Source organism: Moschus berezovskii, chromosome 11 (assembly GCF_049115385.1).
Source record: "Moschus berezovskii isolate FMDL1 chromosome 11, NW_MosBer_1.0, whole genome shotgun sequence".
In the NCBI taxonomy this organism is placed as follows: Eukaryota; Metazoa; Chordata; class Mammalia; order Artiodactyla; family Moschidae; genus Moschus; species Moschus berezovskii.
This window is the reverse complement of record NC_142470.1, coordinates 38,814,430-38,835,668: the sequence shown is the minus strand read 5'-3', so window position 1 is coordinate 38,835,668 and position 21,239 is coordinate 38,814,430. Positions and strand designations below refer to the sequence as shown.

Here is a 21,239-nt window from a genome sequence, read left to right as displayed (position 1 = left end):
TTCCCTATTGTTTTCTAGGAGTTTTATGCTATCATGTCTTTATACTTAGGTATATAAACTATTTTTTTTTTTTGGTATATAGTGTGAGGAAGTGTTCTTATTTCATTGATTTACATGTAACTGTCCAGCTTTCCCAACACCACTTATTGAAGAGACTATCTTTTCCCCTTTGTATATTATTGCCTCCATTATTATAGATTAATTGATGATAGGTGAGTGGATTTTGCTATGAATTTTTAAATGGACTCCTTATGTTGAAAAAACAGTAACAGTATTAAAATCAAGCTGTTAGAGAAAAGATCATGTAATCAACTTTTATTCTTATATTTCTTTAACTGTCAATATTGTAAATATTTATCTTTCTGGTCAATTAGTATAATGGGGTATTTGCATTGTCATTTGTTTTATTAGTGAAATTGAATCATTTATGTGCTTTGTCTCAGTGTTACAGTTTTCTTTTAACCTAATTGAAATGTTACTTGGAATAATACTTTCATAAAGCATGATCTTCATATGTATGTATAGGTAAAGCTAATTTTCTTATTTGTCATAATATTGTCAAATTTTCACTAATGTGATAGGTTTTTTGAAGACTTGAGTCTAAGGTCAGTTATATAGTTGCCTTCGTCAAAAGCACATGACCCCTCTACAAAATATTTCTGTACTGTCTTCATTTTAAGAGGAAGCATATCACCTGTTCTTTCAGTGTGTAGTGCTCTGCAGGTCACAGAAGTACTTCCACATTTATTGTTTAATCTTTATACTAGCTCCGTGGTATAGGCAGTATGAAGAAACAATCCACCTGTAAGTTTATAAAAGGGTTTTACATTTAATTTTTTTCCTGCCCCAGTCTCTTTTAATTTATTTTTATATACCAGAAAACTTACTAAAATAATAACTTAGTGTGTTTATGTCTAAACAGTGAGTATGTGAAAGGATTCTGTAAACTCATGATAATGATTACAAGATTGTTATCCAGGGTTCTTAGTTTCTATTTACTTATAATTTATACCTCATCTTCTCCCAGATGTATTCACAGCATAATTACTTTGCAGAAATATAGTAAGATAGTTGAAATAGGAATAAGAAAAATCCCTCCAAAAAATGAAAGTAAATTATTTATTGGAATTCGGATGTGAAGAATTTTGTAATGTATGAAATATTTCATAAACTATCCTACCTACTTCTTTTGTATATTCAGTTTTTATATGATGAATATTCTTTTTTTTTTTTTCAAGATTTCTCTCACGTATACACTTTTTGAGTTTATAATACAGAGTCTTACCTAAGAGTCTGAACTAGAATAAGTGGTTTTCTTGCCCTCGGAAGTATATGGTGGCATTGCCCCTAATGAAGCACTCTATTCCACACATGCTGAGCATCTTTTTGCTACTGCAGGGCCAGTAAAATGAGAAAGACAGTGTACTCCCTGGACTCTAGGTTATAATGTAGTAAAGTCTCCCTCCAGGGTTCTCCTCTTCTAAACTCTTTTCCTCATTGCCAACAAGATTATCTTTCTACGTAGAAATATAATTTCACTTCCTGCTTAAACAGGACCAGGGACATTTGAGGTTAGTTAGGGATTATTGCTTCAGTTGTGATAAATCTGTGTCAATATTTTTGAAAGTTCTTATCTTTAAGAAGTACATACTGAACTATTTACAGATTAAAGGATATGGTGTCTAGAGGATCAACCTCAGAAATAGTCAGTTGGAGGAGTGTGGGGAGAAGTGGGTTGAGAGTAAAACTAAAACAAAATTACTGAACCTATATGGTAAAAAAAATTTGGCTCATTATGCTGTTTACTTTTACAGGTTTTAAATTTTTCATAAGAAAAAATTTTAAAATAACAGGAAAAAATACATGGGAACTCTCTCATCTTAAAACTCATATTAGTGTAGCAGCAATCTGTCCCAAATGCCTTTTGCTTTGTCTCTCATGCTCATTTTAGGTTCTGCCTGCACTACATTCTTCAGACATTTGGTATCCTTTCATGCTCTGGTCCTTTTCTACCTACTGTTCTTCTGCCTGGAATGGTCTTCTTCTGCGTAGAGGTCATCCCTGACCTCTTCCTCAAGAAACTCCCTCTCAGGCACAAATAATACTTCTCCATGATGATCCCACTCTAACCCCAGGCAATAAACCTGTGCCTTCTTTATGCTCTTAACATTAGTTCTCTCCACATTATTATATTATTACTTAAGTCTAGTTCCCTACTAGACTGGACTCTTAGATGTCAAGGGCATGTTTTATTTTATCTACATTTAATTAATTTTTATTTGTTGTATTTGTTTCAGTATATTTATGAGATGATGATAGCCCCAGTATCTTGGTACTTAATAAATGCTATATATGAATGAATATATTATATTAGTTTTATCATTTGGAATTCTAAGCTAGTAATAATGTCATTTTATTATTTCATACTGAAATAACACTTTCTCTTAGTTGATTATGGTTTTTAAAGGGCCAAGTAAAGATTAATTGATAAAGTTCTACAGCAGTTTTCTGTTAAATGCTGAACTTGGTTTTTCTACTCTTAAAAAATGGGTTGTGTGTGAAACAATAATAATAGATGATACCAAGTTGCATCTAAGTAGATTTTAATATATTTTATTTAATAGTTAGACTTTAAGTATTTTTCTTCCTTAGTAAGCAAAATTTCTCATAGATTTCCCCCACCTCTTCTCTGGTTTTACTGTGCTCTTGTAAAAGTGTTCTAGAAGTCAAGGCAATAAGTGAAACACTAAAGATTTAAAAATTTTTTATTTAGCAAAGGTAATGGGCTAGATTTAATCCCTGCATTTTGATCTTTATACCCCAAAATTTTGAATCTAGTTGCAATTTTTTCATGTTGATTTGAACTCACAATTATTTTTCAATTATTTTCTATGAGATTTCATGTTTTATGTATATTTCTAGGCCTCAAGAAATTAATAAAGAAGAACTAGAGGGAAATAGCATGAGGTGTGGTAGAAAGCTTGCCAAAGATGGTGAAGTAAGTATAGTCAATTGTATAGTCTTATACAAATTGTTATACTGTCAGTGCAAAATATGCTTTCAGTAACAGTCATAATACATGTTACAACTCAAGCCAATTTTTTGTGTTTCAGTTTCTGTAGCATCATCTCCTGGGCAAGGAGTTACATGCTCAGTGGTGACTGATTTGTCAGCCTTTCATGAGACTGTTGAACTTCTGGAATCTAGATAAGAGATATGAGAAGATCCCTCATTAATCCAGAAATTAAGATAAATAAGAAGTTTATCTATTAATATCTTTAATGAGAGCTGTTACATAGTCTGAAGAGTGATTCTGTTTTACAGTTACAATCCTAGATCAAAGACATTCAAACCTTTCGATTTGATTGCCATCGACATTAAGAATTGTTTTTCATTACCACCCAGTACAAATGCTTATAAGGGAAACAAAAGTATTACAAAACAGTGCTTACAGCTGCTGTGTCCCAAGCTTTGTTTCTACTTAATTTATTTTTAAAAACTGAGTGTGATTCATTAAATTGATTTTACAGCCATTAAGGAGACATGAACTACATTTTTTAAAAACTCTATCCTAATTGTAATTTTTATCTTTAAAAAAATATCAGCCTAATTTGTTTTTCTTTTTATTATTATTATTTTTTAAATGTTTTATTTCTATGTGTTCCCCATCCTGAACCCCCCTCCCACATCCCTCCCCATCCCATCCCTCAGGGTCATCCCAGTGCACCAGCCCTGAGCACCCTGTCTCATGCATCAAACCTGGACTGGTGATCTATATTATCTTATGTGAAACAGATCACCAGCCTAATTTAGATAACCATTTGGTTATTTTTCTCCCAGATTTTCCCTCATTTTAACTTCCCAGTTTTTAAAGATTTATTATTTTATGTTTGTGTTAACAGGTGTGATAAATGATGAGAATATGAACGAGAAATAGTATCTTCTTTATTCCTTAGTCATCCTAGTTGCTGCTCCCAGAGCTTGTTCCACCCTCATCATAATTGAATGATATCTCCTTTGACAAGCATACTTCTTCACCACTCACTACTCTGACTATGGCCATCACTCCCTGGGCTCGCTGGCTTGCTTTCTTTCTTCCTACTCTTCTTAGCAGTCTCAGTGGTTTTAGTATCTTTTCCTGAACCTTCCTTCCCTCCATGATCTTGTACTCCACTCTACCTCAGGTACCCATTTCCTGTAAGCATATCCTCCATTTTTGTATGCCTGATTCATACACCCCCTTCAAAATCTCCATTTTAAGCACACCGTTTGCAGAGTATATCTTTATAGTGCTCTCCCTCTAGTATTTGACCTCCCAACATCTTTCTAACCCCACTGGAATGTACATTACAGTGTTCTTACTTTTTCCAGTTACCTTCTCACCACATCCCTATCTCTTTCTTTACTTGACTTAAATTTTATGTTACGTCTTGAAATTGGTCCCTGGCTTATACTCTTAATTTCTCTTTTCCCTTTTTCATTCTGTCAAATTCACCTGGCTAGTCCTCAGTTCTTGTTAAATCCCTCCTTTCCATGCTCTCCATGCCAATTATTGTTGTTTAGTCGCTAAGTCATGTCTGACTCATTTGAGACCCAATGGACTATAACCTGCTAAGTTCTTCTAATCCATGGGATTTCCCAGGCAAGAATATTGGAGTGGCAGATTCTTTCCCACTGAGCTGCCAGGGAAACCCCTGCTTTCCATGCCTGCTTCCATACAAATGAATTCAACTAAGGAAAAACACCAAATATACCCCAGCAGGTTTTGTTTGTAACTGTAAACTTCAAGCAGGTCTTAATGCTGTGTGATCCTTGCGTCTCCCTAGTGAACTTATCTTCCCACACTTGGAGTAAATAACTCTCATACCTCTCAAGGGCACTGCTGCCACCCTTATTCTTATCCAGTGGCGTTGCTTCTTTCTTGATTCCGAAAATAAAAGCAATAGGAAGAGAATCTGTGCACCTTCTACCAAATACTACCAGTCTGCCTGCATCTGTAGCCATGTGTCGTACTTTCATCAGAATGGATGAACTGTCTGTTTCTGTCCTAGTCCATCCCCTCCTCCTGTAACGACCCCATCCTTCTCACATATTCAGAAGGTTTGTTCATACAGTCATCACCTCCCTCTCCTGCATCGTCAGTTTTCTCTTCTACATCATTCTGATTTAGCATAATATGCTACAGCATCACCTATCTTAAACCATTCCCTGACCCACATTCCACTCTAGCTCCCACACCATTTCCCTGCACCATTTTTAAGCAAAACTCATTGAAAAAAGTTGCCTATCTCCATTCCAATTCATTTACTCCAGTAAACTCAAGTGAAACTGCCATGCCACTATCACCACTGATTGCTGCATTACCAAATCAAGTAGTTTTTAGTCTTCTGAAAGTTCTTGGCAGCATGACCCATCTGCTCACTCACTCCTTGGAGATTTTCTCTGTGACTTCCAGGAGAGCACGCTGTGCTGGTTTTCATTCTACTTAATTGGCTGCTTCCTCTAAGTCTTTGCTAGATCCTTCTCTTTCTCAACAAATATTGATATGACTGGAGGATGGAGGATCAGTACTTGGACTTCTTCCTTGTCTTTGCTCTTTGGCTGGCTCCTAAGTGATCTCTAGTCCTATGACTTAACACTAATTTCTAACTCCTGTATCCAGTTTCTCACATGACATCTTTCTTAGAATCCTAATAGCATCTCAAATAGAATCAGTTCAGTTCAGTCGCTCAGTCGTGTCCGACTCTTTGCAACCCCATGAACCACAGCACGCCAGGCCTCCCTGTCCATCACCAACTCCCGGAGTTCACTCAAACTCATGTCCATCGAGTCGGTGATGCCATCCAGCCATCTCATTCTCTGTCGTCCCCGTCTCCCCCCACCCCCAATCCCTCCTAGCAATGGGCCCAGCTAAATTCTGATTTTCATTCCCAGACTCCTCCTTTCCAGGTATTCTCCAACCCATAAATAGCCCCTTTGTTCATTCATTGTATAAGCTCCAAACTTTGGATTCTTCTTTCTTTCATTCCACACCTGTTGTCTGTAAGAAGTTCCTTTAAATATATAGCTTCAAAATATACTTGCCCTGTCTTCCACTGTGACCCAGATCCAAGTCACCATTACCCCTTGCCTGGACCGTATTGTAGCTTCCTAACTGCTCTCCCTGTTTTTACTCTTGTTGTACTTTCTGTTTTCCACACAATAGCCAAAATCATCTTTTTAAAACTCAAGTTATATCATGTTACCTCCTTCTCTAAAATTTTCCATTAGATTTTTGTCACACTTAGAAGAAATCCAAACTCTTCTCTGCTGTGGACACTGGGCCCTATATTCTCCGGCCCCTGACTGGCTCTCTGAACTCATCTCCAGCTTCTATCCCCCTCAGTTATTACCCTAGCCACATAGCCCTTTTTGCTGTTCTTCAGATAAGCCAAGCACATTTTTTCCTCCAGAGCTTTGGACTCATTGTTCCCTTTATCTGAGTCACTTTTTCCCAGATATTTAACTGGTCCCTCCCTATTTGACTCAGGGCTCTAGTCATGTAGCATCTCCTTAGACATTCCCTGACCACCTGCCTGAACCAGTAGGCTCTCCAGCTGCCAGCCCCCATCCTCTGCCCTGTCATGCTCTGCTGGAATTACATTCTGTCCTCCTCCACACAAACATACATGTATTAAAATATAGATTTACTAGGACTAAAACTTATTTACTGCCATTTCTTCAGTGCCTAGAGCAGTACCTGGCACAAAATATGTGCTCAATAAATAATCAATGAACTATTGATTTAATGTTGTAATTCATAGTGTCAGCCAAGCACTCAAAGCCCTAACTTCAACTTCATTATAGCATGCCACTTTACTTAATATATTGTGTCTTGTTAACTATTATTTGATAGAATAAACAAACTTGTGAGCCTCACGATGGTTTTATTTATTTTTTGGTTACACTAAGGTCTTTGTTGCTCTGTGGGCTTTTTCTCTGGTTGTGGTGCCTGGGCTTCTCATTGCAGTGGCTTCTCTTGTTGCAGAGCACGGGCTCTAAGAGCACGCAGACTTGAGTGGTTACAGTTCCGAGGTTCTAGAGCACAGGCTTAATAGCTGTGGCGCACAAGCTTAGTTGCTCCACAGCATGTGGGATCTTCCTGGGTCAGGGGTCTAAACCTGTGTCTCCTGCATTGGCAGGCGGATTCTTTACCACTGAGCCACTAGGGAAGTCCCTCACGATGGTATTTAAAATAACTCAGTTGCTGATTCTGTTGGTTAGTTTAGAGTATTTTTAAAATTTAATATAAACTTTTTTTTAAAGAAAGCAGCATTCATTCATTTCTCTTATTCCTACCCCTTGCCTCTCGCAACTACCAAGCTGTTCTCTGTAACTGTGAACTTAGGGGTTTTTTAATACATATTTTTTTTTTTTTTAGATTTTACATGTAAGAGAGATCACACAAGGTATCACTTAAGGTATTTCAGAGTATTTTTAAAGCAGGAGAAATTTTAATGGTTTTTTACTACCTTTATCTAGACTCCTAGTTTCCTAAACTATATACCTCCTTAGAATTGTAGTAAAAAGCCATATTAGTTACGATAAAATTACAGTGTGGCGAGTTGATGAAATAGATCATAAAGAGACAATATTAAGAAAGTACCTTAAGGAATAATGATCATAAAGGCTGCTTTTGCTGGCTTTGATATATACCATGTCTGTGTAGTAAACCTTTTATATGTCTCACAGATATATTCTGTGTGGTAAGTCTTAAGGCACTGACAAAATTAGGAAACCATGATACAGGAATATTTGAAATGAATTTAAAAAAGAAAAGACATTTTGATCTTTTAATTTTTGACTTGCTAATATGATAAACTGAAGTAAATCCTTCTCCTTTGTATTTCAGTACTGCTGGCGGTGGACAGGTTTTAACTTCGGCTTTGACCTGCTTGTAACTTACACCAATCGATACATCATTTTCAAACGCAATACACTGAATCAGCCATGTAGTGGATCTGTCAGTTTACAGCCTCGAAGGAGCATAGCATTTAGGTAGGATGAAGTTTTCCCACCCTACTCTTCCTCACTCCAGAAGAACTATAAAAATGAAATAAAACCATAATTTATACCAACAGTGGTAGAACTTTGGTAATATACAATGAAACGGGAAGGAAATGATAAGGCTCCATTCCTATAAAGTGTATTAATAATAAAAAGTATAAAACCTAGATCTAATATATCAGGAAGAAAGAATGTGTTAAAATATAAATGATACAGGGTTGATACTGGGCTTAAAGCTATTGCCTTGCTGCTAATCCTAAAAGGTCCAAACTGGAAATATAACAAGGTACTTTTATAGGAAAACACATCTCATATTATCCTTAACTATCTATAGGATTTCGATGTCCAACTTTGCCTGATAGTTGAGCTGGCAATATTTTTCTGGAGAGGATGCTGACAAATTGGAAAATAGCTTATTGAACAGATTATTTAAAAGTCCTGGATTTGTGTTTACCTTGTGTGTGTGTATGCTTAGACACGTCCGACTCTTTGTGGCCCCACAGATTGTAGAAAGCAAGGCTTCTCTGTGGAATTTTCCAGGCAAGAATACTGGAGTGGGTTGCCATTTTCTTCTCTAGGTGATCTTCCCATACCAAGGATCAAACTCTTATCTCCTGCATTGGCAGGCAGATTCTTTACCACTGTGCCACCTGGGAAGTCGTATTTATGTTACATCATACACAAAAGTAAAATGAATCAAAGACCTAAACATACGAGCCAAAACAGTAAAATAACTCTTGAAGGAAAACAGGAAGAAAGCTTTTTGATACTAAATTTGACAGTGATTTCTTCAATATACCAAAACACAGGCAACAATAACAAAAAAAAAATGTTGAACTTATCAAAATTAAATCACGTGTCAAAGGACACTTAACAAAGTGAAAAGGTAATCCGTGGAATAGGAAAAACATATTTGCTAACCATATATCTGATGAATATCCGGAATACATAGAGAACATCTAAATTCCACAACAACAACAAAAGACTGATTCAAAAATGGGCAAAGAACTTAAATATTTCTCCAAAGAAAATGTACAAATGACCAATAAGCACGTGAAAAGATGCTCAGCATCACTAATCATTAGGAAAATGCATATCAAAACCACAGTGAGACATCACCTCACATCTCTTAGGATGGCTAATATCAAAAACAAAAGTGTTGATGAAGATGTGGAGAAATTTAGGAATGTTAAAATGGTGCAAACTCTGGAAAATGGTATGGCATTTCCTCAAAAAATTAAAAATAGAATTACCACTCACCCAGCAATTCCTCTTCTGGTTATTTACCCCCAGAGAATTGAAACCAAGGACTCAAACATATTTGTATGCATAGCAACATTATTCACGAAAGTCAAAAGATCGATGCAACCCAAGTGTCAACAGATGGACAGATAAAACATGGCATATACTTAAAACAATATTATTCAGCCTTAAAGTGGAGGGAAGTTTTGACATGTGCTATAACATGAACGTTGAAGACACTATGCTAAGTGAAATAAGCCAGTTATAAAAGTTCATATGCTGTATGATTCCACTTACATGAGGTACAGAGAGTAGACGGGTTTATCGAGACAGAAAATAGGATGGTGATTGTCAGGGGCTGAGGTAGAAATGGGGAATTCATGTAACTGGGTACAGAGTTTCACTTGGAGAAGAAGTAAAGGTTCTGGATGGATGGTGGTATTAACTACAACAGACCAGTGTGAAATGTGTTTGGTGTCAAGAACTATACACTTGGTTAAAATGATAAGTTTTATGTCTATTTTATCACAATAAAAAGGCATAACATAAATTTTTATATCCCAGATATATATAATAGCACAAGCTTAAAAATATAAATGGAATCAGTTTATAGTTTGAAAAAACTCTGCAAAGTATTATCAAATAAAAGACTTCTAGAGAATAAGTAGATAAAAATTTAAAAATAAAAGAATATGGAAGAAAAAATAGAAATTAAAGTAAGGTAGGGCTTATTTAATCTGCACTTTAAAAAATCATTATTTTTGTGCTTGTGTTTTTATTCTAGATTACGTTTGGCCTCTTTTGATAGCAGTGGAAAACTAATATGCAGTAGAACAACTGGCTATCAAATACTTACACTTGAAAAGGACCAGGTATGTCTAATTACTTTTCTGTTAATTTTTTATTATAGTATTTGTCTTTTGACTCCTTTTCAAAAATGCTTAAGAAGATTTTAATATTTGATTTAAAGATTGGTTTGAGAGTTTTTTGAAGGTAAAGATGGAAGTGCCACGTTTACTCATTCAAAGTTTACTCCCTTCTAGCACAAGTGTAACTAAGACAAAAAAGAAGGAAACACAATTTGACTTGAGGGGCAGGGAAAAGTTGACAGTACAGAAATAATTATTCATCCTGAACACGATCTTCAAAAAGTTATGACTCTTGTTTTCTCCATCGTGTTCATTATTGCATTTATTTATACATTAATAACAGAGACCTTAAAAACAATCTTCTAAGTTTCCATAGATCCTAGATTTATAAGAGAACGTAATCTGCTAGAACAGTGGGTTTCTAAAATGACAGACATCTACAGTATTCCTAAAATTATCTCTAAGACCATTTGTTTCTTCATAAATCACATGCATGTATAAGTTTGAAAATGTCATGATGCAAAAGTAAACCAGTTTCAAAAAATAAAATGAGCTGTTAAAAATCAAGGAAGTTTGTTTCTAGTAAAGCTAACCATCATTTCAAAGGACATACTGTGTTTATAAAGGGTTTGGAGCCTATAGTTTACATCAATTATTAGAATTTAGCAGTTTTGAAAGAAAAAAATAGAAAATAAAAAGCAAAACACACACACAAAGAAGTTAGCAGTTTTCCTCAGACTGAAGAGCCTATCATAGAATTATCGGAATTTAGCATTGCATGGAGCAGCCTTGGAAGTGATAGTTCTGACCTCCCTGCCTTGTATGAGAACTTCTTTAACAGCATTCTTATGGAGGGTCTCTAACCACTTTTAGAACTCTTAGGGATGAAAAGCTGACTCTGTCATGTGAGGTAGTAAATGACAAGGTAGATACATAAGTTCAAATCGGCCTCCACTGAAATTCTCTACTGGTCTCTCTCACACCCTCTGGAGCTGCATGAACATTGTCTGTCTTTACCTTCAACTTAGAACTTCCTTAGAAAAAAACACTGTCATGGCCCAAAGCAGCCAGAGACTTAATTAAAAATCACCAGGCCAAGATAGTTGTATTCCTAGTGTTCCTTGATTTGTTCATTCAGCAAACATTTGCGTCCCTGTTACATGGCTAGGTTTTATGCTAGGAGTGGAGGAAGTGAAGAGAAGCTTGTGTTATAAATCTGAGTAGCACAAGAGAGATGGGCTCAAAGAGTGTAATATTGAGGGAGGTATCTCTAACCTTTACTCTGGTGTTGGGGAGTGGTGAGGGACAGCTCAGGAAAGCCTCTTCTGGAAAGTGAATGGATACCTGAACCAATCCTCAGATGGAGCCCAGGGATCTTACGGGTCTTTCAAGGAACTGAGAGGTTTGAAAGAGGATGAGATCAGAAGGAGTAGAGCAGGGCATGATAGGCTATGGATTGAGTTTGAACTTTTTCCTGAGATCTGTAGAGAGCTATGGGAGTTGCATATATGTATTTTATGTAGCTTATGGAGGTTTGTTATAGAAAATAAAAATAAACAGGAAAAAAATCATACATGGTTCTCTGAGAGATGACACTTTTTTCATCTCCTATCTTCTTTTTCCAGAATTTTATCTTACAGTTAAACTACTTTGTAACCTGCTTTTTTTCCACTTTGTTGTATGTAGCTTTTCTTGTCAATAAATGTATATGTGCAACATCATTTTTTTTTGTCCTGTAGTTTGTGGGGTTTTTTTAACTTATTTTTAATTGAAGGAAAATTGTTTCACAATATTGTGTTGGCCTCTGCCATACATCAGGATGAGTCAGCCATAGGTATGCGTGTGTCTCCTCCCTCTCTAACCTCCCTCCCACCTCCCACCCCTCTAGGTTGTTACAGAGTCCTGGTTTGAGCTCCCCGAGTCATACAGCTAATTTCCATTGGCTGTCTATTTTACACATGGTAGTGTATATGCCTCCATGTTACTCTCTCCATCTGTCCCACCCTCTCCATTTGTCCCACCCTCTCCTTCCTCCCCCACTGACCGTGTCCGTAAGTCTGCATCTCCATTGTTGCCCTATAAATAGGTTCCTCAGTACCATCTTTCTCCGTATATATGGGTTAATACATGATACTTCTCTTTCTGACTTACTTCACTCTGTATAATAGGCTCTAGGTTCATCCGCCTCATTTTAGAACTGACTCAGATGCACTCCTTTTATGGCTGAGTCATAGTCCATTGTATGTATGTACCACAGTTTCTTTATCCATTCATCTGATGATGGGCATCTAGGTTGCTTTCATGTCCTAGCTGTCATATATAGTGCTTCAGTGAACATTGAGGTGTATGTGCCTTTTTCCATTTTCATCTCCTCAGTGTATATGCCAAGTAGTGGGATTGCTGGTTCATATGGTAGTTCTACTCCTAGTTTTTTGAGGGATCTTCATACTGTCTTCCATTGTGGCTGTATCAATTTACATTCCCACCAACAGTGCAAAAGGGTTCCCTTTTCTCCACACCCTCTCTAGTATTTGTTGTTTGATGTTGGCCATTCTAACCAGTGTGAGGTGATAACTAATTGTAGTTTTGATTTGCATTTCTCTAATGAGTGATGTTGAGTATTTTTTCATGTGTTTATTAGCCATCTGTATGTCTTTGGAGAAATGTCTGTTTAGGTCTTTTGCCCACTTTTTGATTGGGTTGTTTGTTTTTCTGGTGTTCAGTTTTATGAGCTCCTTGTATATTTTGGAAATTAATCCTTTGTCAATTGTTTCATTTGCTGTTATTTTCTTCCATTCTGAAGATTGTCTTCCCACTTTGTTTATATAGTCTCCTTTGCCATGCAAAAGCTTTTAAGTTTAATTAGGTCTCACTTGTTTATTTTTGTTTTTATTTCCATTACTCTGGGAGGTGGGTCATAGAGGACTTTGCTGTGATTTTATGTTTTATACAATGTTCTGCCAGTGTTTTCCTCTAAGAATTTTATGGTTTCTGATCTTACATTTAGTTCTGTATAATCCATTTTGAGCTTAGAGGCGTGATAATGGCAGGAAGACAGTTCAGAAACTATTGCTATAATCCAAATTATCAGCAGTAAACAAGGCATGAATTACTGGTACACACAATAACATGGATGAAATAATTAGGCTAAATGCAAGAAGTGAGACAAAAAAGAGTACATTCTGTATGATTCTTTTTATTTAAAACTCTAGAAAAGGCAGACTATGAAACAGAAGCAGGCAGTTGGTTTCCAGAAGGTGGAGGAAGCATCGGGTACCTAAGGACACTTTGAGGGGGATGGATATGTCTATTATCTTGAGTATGCTGGTTTCTCAAGTGTATATACATGTAGTAGAACTTATTGTATATTTTATGTAACTTGTATGTTTATACCTCAGTAAAGACCCTTTAAAAAAATAAACCAATATCCAATTAAAAAAAATATGCTTTCTGACCCAGATTGGAAACGACAAGAACCTCAACTTGAGGATAGTAATGGGGTGAAGAGATGTTGATGGGTTCTCAAAATTAAGGGGTGCACTTGGTAGAATTTGATACTTAAGTGTGTGTGAAGGTGAGGAAGAAAGTAGTCAGAGATAGTGCCTGGCTTTCTGACTTGGGCAACTTTTTTCCCTTATATTTGAATTATAGGAAGGAAAATGAACATGTCGTGGGGATAAAGAGATGATGAATTCTGTTTAAAACATATTTGATTTGAGGGCACCGAGGTAAAAATCAGTACACTGGTGGATAAATGGGTCTAGAGTTTATTAGCAATGCCTGGGCTAGGAATAATGATTGGATCAAACAACCTGCAAGAAATTATGTTGAGAATATGACAGAATGGAAACCTAGGGAACATTGGTATTTAAGGGGTGGGCAAAAAAAGTAACCTAGTGTGAGGCATTTAAGAACTAGGATGGGGAATCAAAACCAGTTGCAAGCATGAGAGTACTGATGGCCCAAAAAGAATGGAAACAGTAGGTGGTATTCAGTAGCTGATGATTTCAGCTTGAGTTGCTTTATGTCTTAAGTGAAGATTTCTAGTCAGGAGTTGGACTTAAGGATTCTGGAATTTAGAAATAATAGAGCTATAGTAGAAATAAGTAACATGAGCCTCAGAGAAGCAGAGAAGATAGAAAAAACAGTCTGGAAACAGATGAAAGCTAGGAAGATACAACCACTATGTCTGATGCTAGGATGTATGGACTTCACTGCTTCCATGCCATAGTGGAAGAAGGAAAATGGAGCTTTTCTAAAGATAAAGGTGCACATATAAATATAAACTGAGCCATCGGGTGGCATTAAAGGTTTTAACAAAGCAAGAATTAGGTGTCTAATGGATGGGAAATGGGGATTAGTACAGTGTAATAGTCAGAAATTGGTATGTCCGTTCAGCCCCCAAGTGATATCTGCATGGCTCTCTTTCCCCAGAATTGGGTCTTTGACCTACTCTCCCCCACCAACCTTAACTATATTAGATACCAGAATGGTAATTTTCTTAAGAGTTGTGGGTAGAGAATCTTGCTTTTATCATCAGATACACACATCATCAAAGCCTTTGTCCTCAATAGACTTAGTAAATCTGCCTTGACTCAGGTTACTACTACAGATGTTGACTAGTCCAGGGTGACTTAAGCATCTGAAGGTCAACTGTGCTTTGACATGCTTGCTCTCTGCCAACCCTGTTTGCACTGTCAGCCCAGGTGATGCCTCATCTGACTTGTCATCGTATCCATTTTGTTCACTTAAACAACAAAATACCACTTTGCCCATTTTGGAGGCTATAATGTGTGTGTGTGTAACATTTCTGTTCCCTCCCTTCTTTATCCAAATTCATCTTTCTGCTCTCCCAACACAGGTGTATCTAGTTGAGCCTTTGTCTGTCACTCAAATGTTCCAATTTTAGTCCCTCTTCATTGTAAGAACACATGCTTCAGTAAATAATATAAAATTCTAGATTTAAAGAGTATTTTAAAAGTATATTCTTCAGGGACTTCCTTGGTGGTACACTGGATAAGAATCTGCCTGCCAGTGCAGGGGACATGAGTTTGATTCCTGGTCTGGGAAGATTCTCTGTGCTGCAGGTAATTAAGCCCGTGTACCACACCTACTGGGGGCTTCCCTGGTGGCTCAGAGGTTAAAACGTCTGCCTCCAGTGCGGGAGACCCGGGTTCGATCCCTGGGTCGGGAAGATCCCCTGGAGAAGGAAACGGTAACCCACTCCAGTATTCTTGCCTGGAGAATCCCATGGACGGAGCAGCCTGGTATGCTACAGTCCACGGGGTCGCAAAGAGTCGGACACGACTGAGCGACAGAACGGAACAGAACCACACCTACTGAACCCATAGTCTAGAGCCTGTAAGCCACAACTGCTGAGCCTGGGAGCTGCAACTACTGAAGACCACTCGCCTAGAGCCTGTGTACTACAATGAGGAGTAGCTCCAACTCACCACAACTAGAGAAAGTCAACACACAGAAACAAAGACCCAGCACAGTCAAAAATAAATAATTTTTTAATTCTTTTTTAAAAAAGTATATTCTCCAGAATGTATAAAGATGAAACAAATGCATATTAGTTCAGAGAATATATCCAACTATTGAAAAAATAGAGGAGTTCCCATTTCAGGGCTACTGCTTATACTCTAAGGATTTATTCTTTTCACAGAAACCTGCTGGTAAACGGTTCCAGAGATCTGTAGCATGAGTGAGTGAGGGTTATATTTATAGCTCTCAGGTGTAGTATCAACTCCTGTCTCTGGAATCTCAGGTTGCTCTCATGTGTATTGATGTAACTGAACTTGAAATGGATTTTACATGGTAATGTAGTTTAGGTTCCAAGAGACAAATCACTTGTTTGCATTAGAGATGGTGGGAAATCTTAGACAAGAGTGGGAAGGAGCCATGCTTATTGGTGACAATAATGACTCCCATCGAGTATTTTCTGTACATAAAGACCATCAGACATAGAAGCCAAATGAGAAGTCTCTGTATTTCTGGGCCGTATCTGTTCATAAAATATGTAGGTACTTGATAGAAATTTTCCAGTAATGAAAATAACTACTGTTATTGGTTACTTAATATATAGCTGAATTTGCTGAGCCCTCTATGTGCATTGTCTCATTTAATCCTAGTATAATCCTATGGAGTGGTTATTCTCCCCTTTTACAGTGAGGAAGCTGCAGTTGATAAAGTCAGTGACTTGCCCGAGGTCACAAAGCTAGTGGGTGGAAGTCTTGAGATTTGAACAGTGACTGTCAGATTCAAGATGCAAACTTTTAACCACCATAACTAACCTTCAGTTCATTCAATTCAACAATTTGGTTCTGTGTTTTATTTTTATACTACTACTATTATCATTAAAGTAACAAATTTGTTTTATAGGAACAAGTAGTGATGAACTTGGACAGCAGGCTTCTGATCTTCCCTTTATATATCTGCTGTAACTTCCTGTATATATCGCCAGAAAAAAGAACTGAAAATAGTCATCATCCAGAAAATCCAGAAAACTGAAGATCTCACCAGTTGGAAACAGTAGCACTTTGAAAACTTTTTGGCCAGCTTTAATTGAACGGCCCTGCAGATATTCACATCTAAGGTGACTAACAATGACAAAGGCCTTACAAACTACAGATAATACAGAAGACTATTCTTATCCTCGTTACATTTCTATGCATATATGGAAAAGCATTTTAAAGCCAAGAGAATATCTGTCAAACCATTTGCTAATAAAGATATCAACTCATGCTTTTTAATTTAGCATCAGTAGAAAATTGCTGTAGGTAAATTTCACATTTCTCTGCAACCATACTTAGAGTCAGTTTTCAGCTTGAACTTTGATCCCACTTAATGTTAGTGAACCTCAGTTATCTGTTAGTTTCATTTTTATTTGACTAAAAGAATGCTAAAGGAATAATCTGGCCAATTATAAATGCTCTTTCAATTGGTATATTTAAAACTGTCCTTAATTTTTTTTCAACTGCTCTTTATGATTCCTCCTACTAGTCAGATATTCTTCCAGTCTATATATGTTATTAATCATTAAATTTTTTTTCATGGTTTTGAAGACTGAACTGAGGAACTTTTATTTAACTTAAGCATTTTCATGCTTTTTTATTTTGCTTTCCTAGAATTTTAACAGGAAAAAAATCAGCTTCAGGCTTTCAAATGATCTTGAATAGGGGAAGAAAATTAGTTTGATTCTGAGGATATTCCTTTGCCTTTTACGGTCTTTTCTTTGACATTCTGTACAACTTTATTATTAGGTCACAGATTATTTATGTACCAAATATACTTTAAACATTTTCATATACTGTGATCTTTGAATTATTTATTTTCAAATTTTAGTTGGGAATCCTGTTTCCTACTTAAGCTCAGGACTTTTTATAATCTCCAAATTGAGTGCCTTTGAGTTACACATAATATTAGAAATCTCATAGTAAATGTAAATAAGGTCGGAGGATATCATATAGAAGCTGATAATAAAGCATTAATGTATAAATAGAATTTATTTTTGTCAAAAATGAGATGTACATTTTTCATGATTATATATGTTTGGTTCTTGCATTTACCACTATTTTGAAAATAGCCATGCTCATCATCTTTCCAGTCAAAGTGAGTACTTTTGTGGTTAATATATATTTTTAGTATCTTTTAAGAAAAATGGGAATTACTTTTTTGTACCTGTACAAATAAAAATATCCATTTGGAGAAAGAATAAATAACATATAAAATGAACCAAAAAAATAACTTAGTTGAAACCAGAATTTTTTTTCGAAGTTCGATTTTTTTCTAGTTAGATTTAACTTTTAGAACTAATTGCTAGTTTTTATTCCCTAGCAATATGTCCATAGACTCATAAATCACTTTTGTCCTTTCAAAATGAATCCTCATGATGAATTTAAAGGAAGCTTTTAAATGCCTTCTCTACCTCCACCCCTAGAACTGTACTTTGAATGGTTTTAATACAATAATTTGGCTGTATCAAGAGACTATATTTCTTGTTTTTGTATTTGGCTATATCTCTTTCATGAGATGCTTTTGTTTTTTTCCTGTCTTATTGTAACATCAGAGATTCCTTACCCTTACATATTAAAAATATAAATACCGAATTTAAATCAAATTATTTAAATAACTGAATTTTTACAAATCTTGGGAGTAAAGATAATTAAAGTTTGAGTATATTAGTAAAATTATTTCATTTCACTTGTATGAGTCAAGTTGGAATTATATATGGTTCCTGTCCCTTGTTTGTTTCCTAGCCAAATTGCTTACAAACAAAATAATTATTTCTTCAGTCACAAGTAAGTTGTATTCTCACTGGAGAAACCAGTAATTGTCAGCTAGCACTCCACACTGATAGTAAAGATCCACTTTTGTTTTCTTACCAAATACTTTGCATACTTTTCATTCTTTTTAATTGGAATATTTTAAAGTATTAAGTGTCAGCTGAAGTCTTATATAAACTAATATACATGAAGATTTTTGTGTTGGTTACCTTTTGCCTTATAACCTTTGCCAAGTCTTTTTTTAAGCTGCAAGGGCTTGAAAACAATATTTAGCCAACTAATAATTATTTTTACTTGGCTATCAGTAAAGAAGAGGTCCTTAAACTTAGCAAGGTAGGCAAAATTAAATGATTAGTGGTAGTCACTGGTTTTTTACCAGGCATTTAGTATCCAACATTGTATCACATTTCACAGTCTTTAAAGAGGATTGATTGCCATCATTAATAAGCAAATTTCAACATCAGATGTAAAAATAGGGTCACCAGAGTCACTGTGGCTATCTAAGCTAATTAAAAATAAATAGAATTTAAAATTTACTTCCTCAGTCACACTAGATACATTCCAGGTGCTTATTAGTTAACCACAAGTAACTAGTGGCTACTGTATTGGACAGTGCAAATATAGTCCATTCATCACTGCAAAAAGTTCTGTTGAACAGAGATGCTCTAGAATATTGGACTGTTAACATTGAATCTGTCAGGAATTATATTCCCTTAAAGATGAACCCATGTAAAGAATAGAAGAGGATAATAGAATGCAAATGGTAGATAACTTATCAATCACCTAGAATGATGTGTTGAATCATAACTTCAAGTAATTTGGACCTAAATCCATTAACTACATCTAAAAAAAAGTCACAGTAGTTTCCTCCCAACCAGTTTGCAATTCTGAAAGTCCATGATAAAAGGATACAAAAACAGAAAACCTCAAACATCATCAATCACTATTAACTAGTGGTCAAACTACATCTAACTGGTGGTAAAATCACTGACTCAACAGTATGCATCCATTTGTAAAGATGAAGTGAAGTTGCTCAGTTATGTCCAACTCTTCATGACTCCTCCATCCATGGAATTTTCCAGGCAAGAGTACTGGAGTCGGTTGCCTTTCCTTCCCCAGGGGATCTTCCCAACCCAGGGATTGAACCCATGTCTCCCACATTGCAGGCAGATGCTTTACTGTCTGAGCCACCAGGGAAGCCCCCTGTAAAGATAAAAGTAGGATGCTTTTGTAAAGGCTGGTGATTTTACATAAAATAGGACTAGAAAAGGTAAAACAGAATTTAACCAAGGCTCAAGATAGTACATTTGTAGGAATCACTGATGCTTAATGTTGATTCTTATACAAACACTTTTTGGCTTTCTGGTGGCTCAGTGGTAAAGAATCCCTCTGCTAGTGCAGGAAAAGCAGGTTCGTTCAATCCCTGGTTGGGAAGATCCCCTGGAGAAGGAAATGACAACCGACTCCAGTATTCTTGCCTTGGAAATTCCATGGACAGAGGAGCTTGGCAGGCTATATAGTCCTTGGGGTCACAAAAGAGTCAGACACAACTTAGTGACTAAACAACAACATACACAAATTTGCCTTTATTGAAAATTGCCCTCTTTGGTTAGGGAGGGAACTTGTAAGTATGATCACAAGTGTTGACAGTACTCCAACCCTACCCCACTGAAAAGTCATTAAAATAACCATTAGAATGAGGGAACCTCAAGCCATGTATTATAAACAGGATTTTTCTTCAAGATAGCAGTGCTGAAAGTACACAGTGATGGATAAATCTATATTCTGAGAGAGGGCAACTTGATCAGTAAATAAAGCCTTAGCAGAGCACAGTTTCTGTCCCACATCTTAAGGTGGGGGAGAGGGGGCGTGTTCTTCTCTGCCTGAGGTAAATCTCAGGGCTGTCCTTTTAGGAAACTTTATTCCTTTGGTTTTCTCTTTCTCTTCTGTACTTATTTTTTTTCTCTCTAAACTGACTTGTTCACACCAATTTTTTAAACATGCTTAGGTTTCTCCCATCTTCACAAAACCTCCAGATTTACCTCTACTCATAATTTGCCCTGCCATATTTTGCCCTGCATAAGCCAAACTTTTCAAGAGGGTGATGCAGGGAACCCCCTGGTGGTCCAATGGTTAAGACTCCATGTGTTCACTCAGGTGAACCTCGGTTCAGTCCCTGGTGGAGGAACTAAGATCTCAAAAGCCACACAGACCAAAAAAAAGGGGGTTATACAAATTCTTTCTCCACTGTAACAGTCACTCACAACGCCATGAAAGTGTGTGAACAAAGACTCTGTTGCTAAATCCTTTAGGTTAGATGTGGGGGGGGGGGGTGTTTGTTTTTTTTCATTTTAACATTTTAAATTAACCACTTTGTTCTTAAAACAGCACGCTTCTCTTAAAACTTCCCTGGTAACACTCCTGGCTACCCCTTAGTCTCCTTTTGGGGTTCTTCCTCTAGCTGTCTCCAGGCCCTTTTCTCTCACCCTCCCTGAGTGGTTTCATGCACTCTCATGGCTTCAAATGAACATCTGTATTCTGATGATTCCTTTTCTGTGTGGTTCCAGCCAAGAGCTCTCTTCCAAGCTCCAGATCTGCATCTAGTTGGCATCTCCTTTTGGGTGTTCAGAATGGCTCCTCACATTAGTAGGTCCAGATATATAGCCTTCACCCAAAACTTATATGCCTTATCTTAGCAAATGATGTTACCACCTACCCAGTTTCACAAGCCAGAAAAACCTGGATGTCATCCTTGAATCTTCGAATTCATGCAGACATCTACGAATCAAGTTTT

The 21,239-nt window shown here is 36.6% G+C and overlaps 1 protein-coding gene across 4 annotated transcripts in view; it reads left to right on the top strand.

The window, feature by feature from the left end:
- The window catches only part of GMCL1 (germ cell-less 1, spermatogenesis associated), a 52,001-nt gene extending 33,861 nt beyond the window's left edge, over nucleotides 1–18,140 (top strand). For all 4 annotated transcript variants that reach the window (XM_055399650.2, XM_055399647.2, XM_055399651.2 and 1 more), the window contains 4 exons: nucleotides 2,923–2,998; nucleotides 7,892–8,037; nucleotides 10,073–10,160; nucleotides 16,542–18,140. In XM_055399650.2, the coding sequence (XP_055255625.1) occupies nucleotides 2,923–2,998; nucleotides 7,892–8,037; nucleotides 10,073–10,160; nucleotides 16,542–16,670 (439 nt within the window). In that variant the 3' untranslated portion in view covers nucleotides 16,671–18,140. The remainder of the gene's footprint in view (nucleotides 1–2,922; nucleotides 2,999–7,891; nucleotides 8,038–10,072; nucleotides 10,161–16,541) is intronic.
- The last annotated feature ends 3,099 nt before the right edge of the window (nucleotides 18,141–21,239 follow it).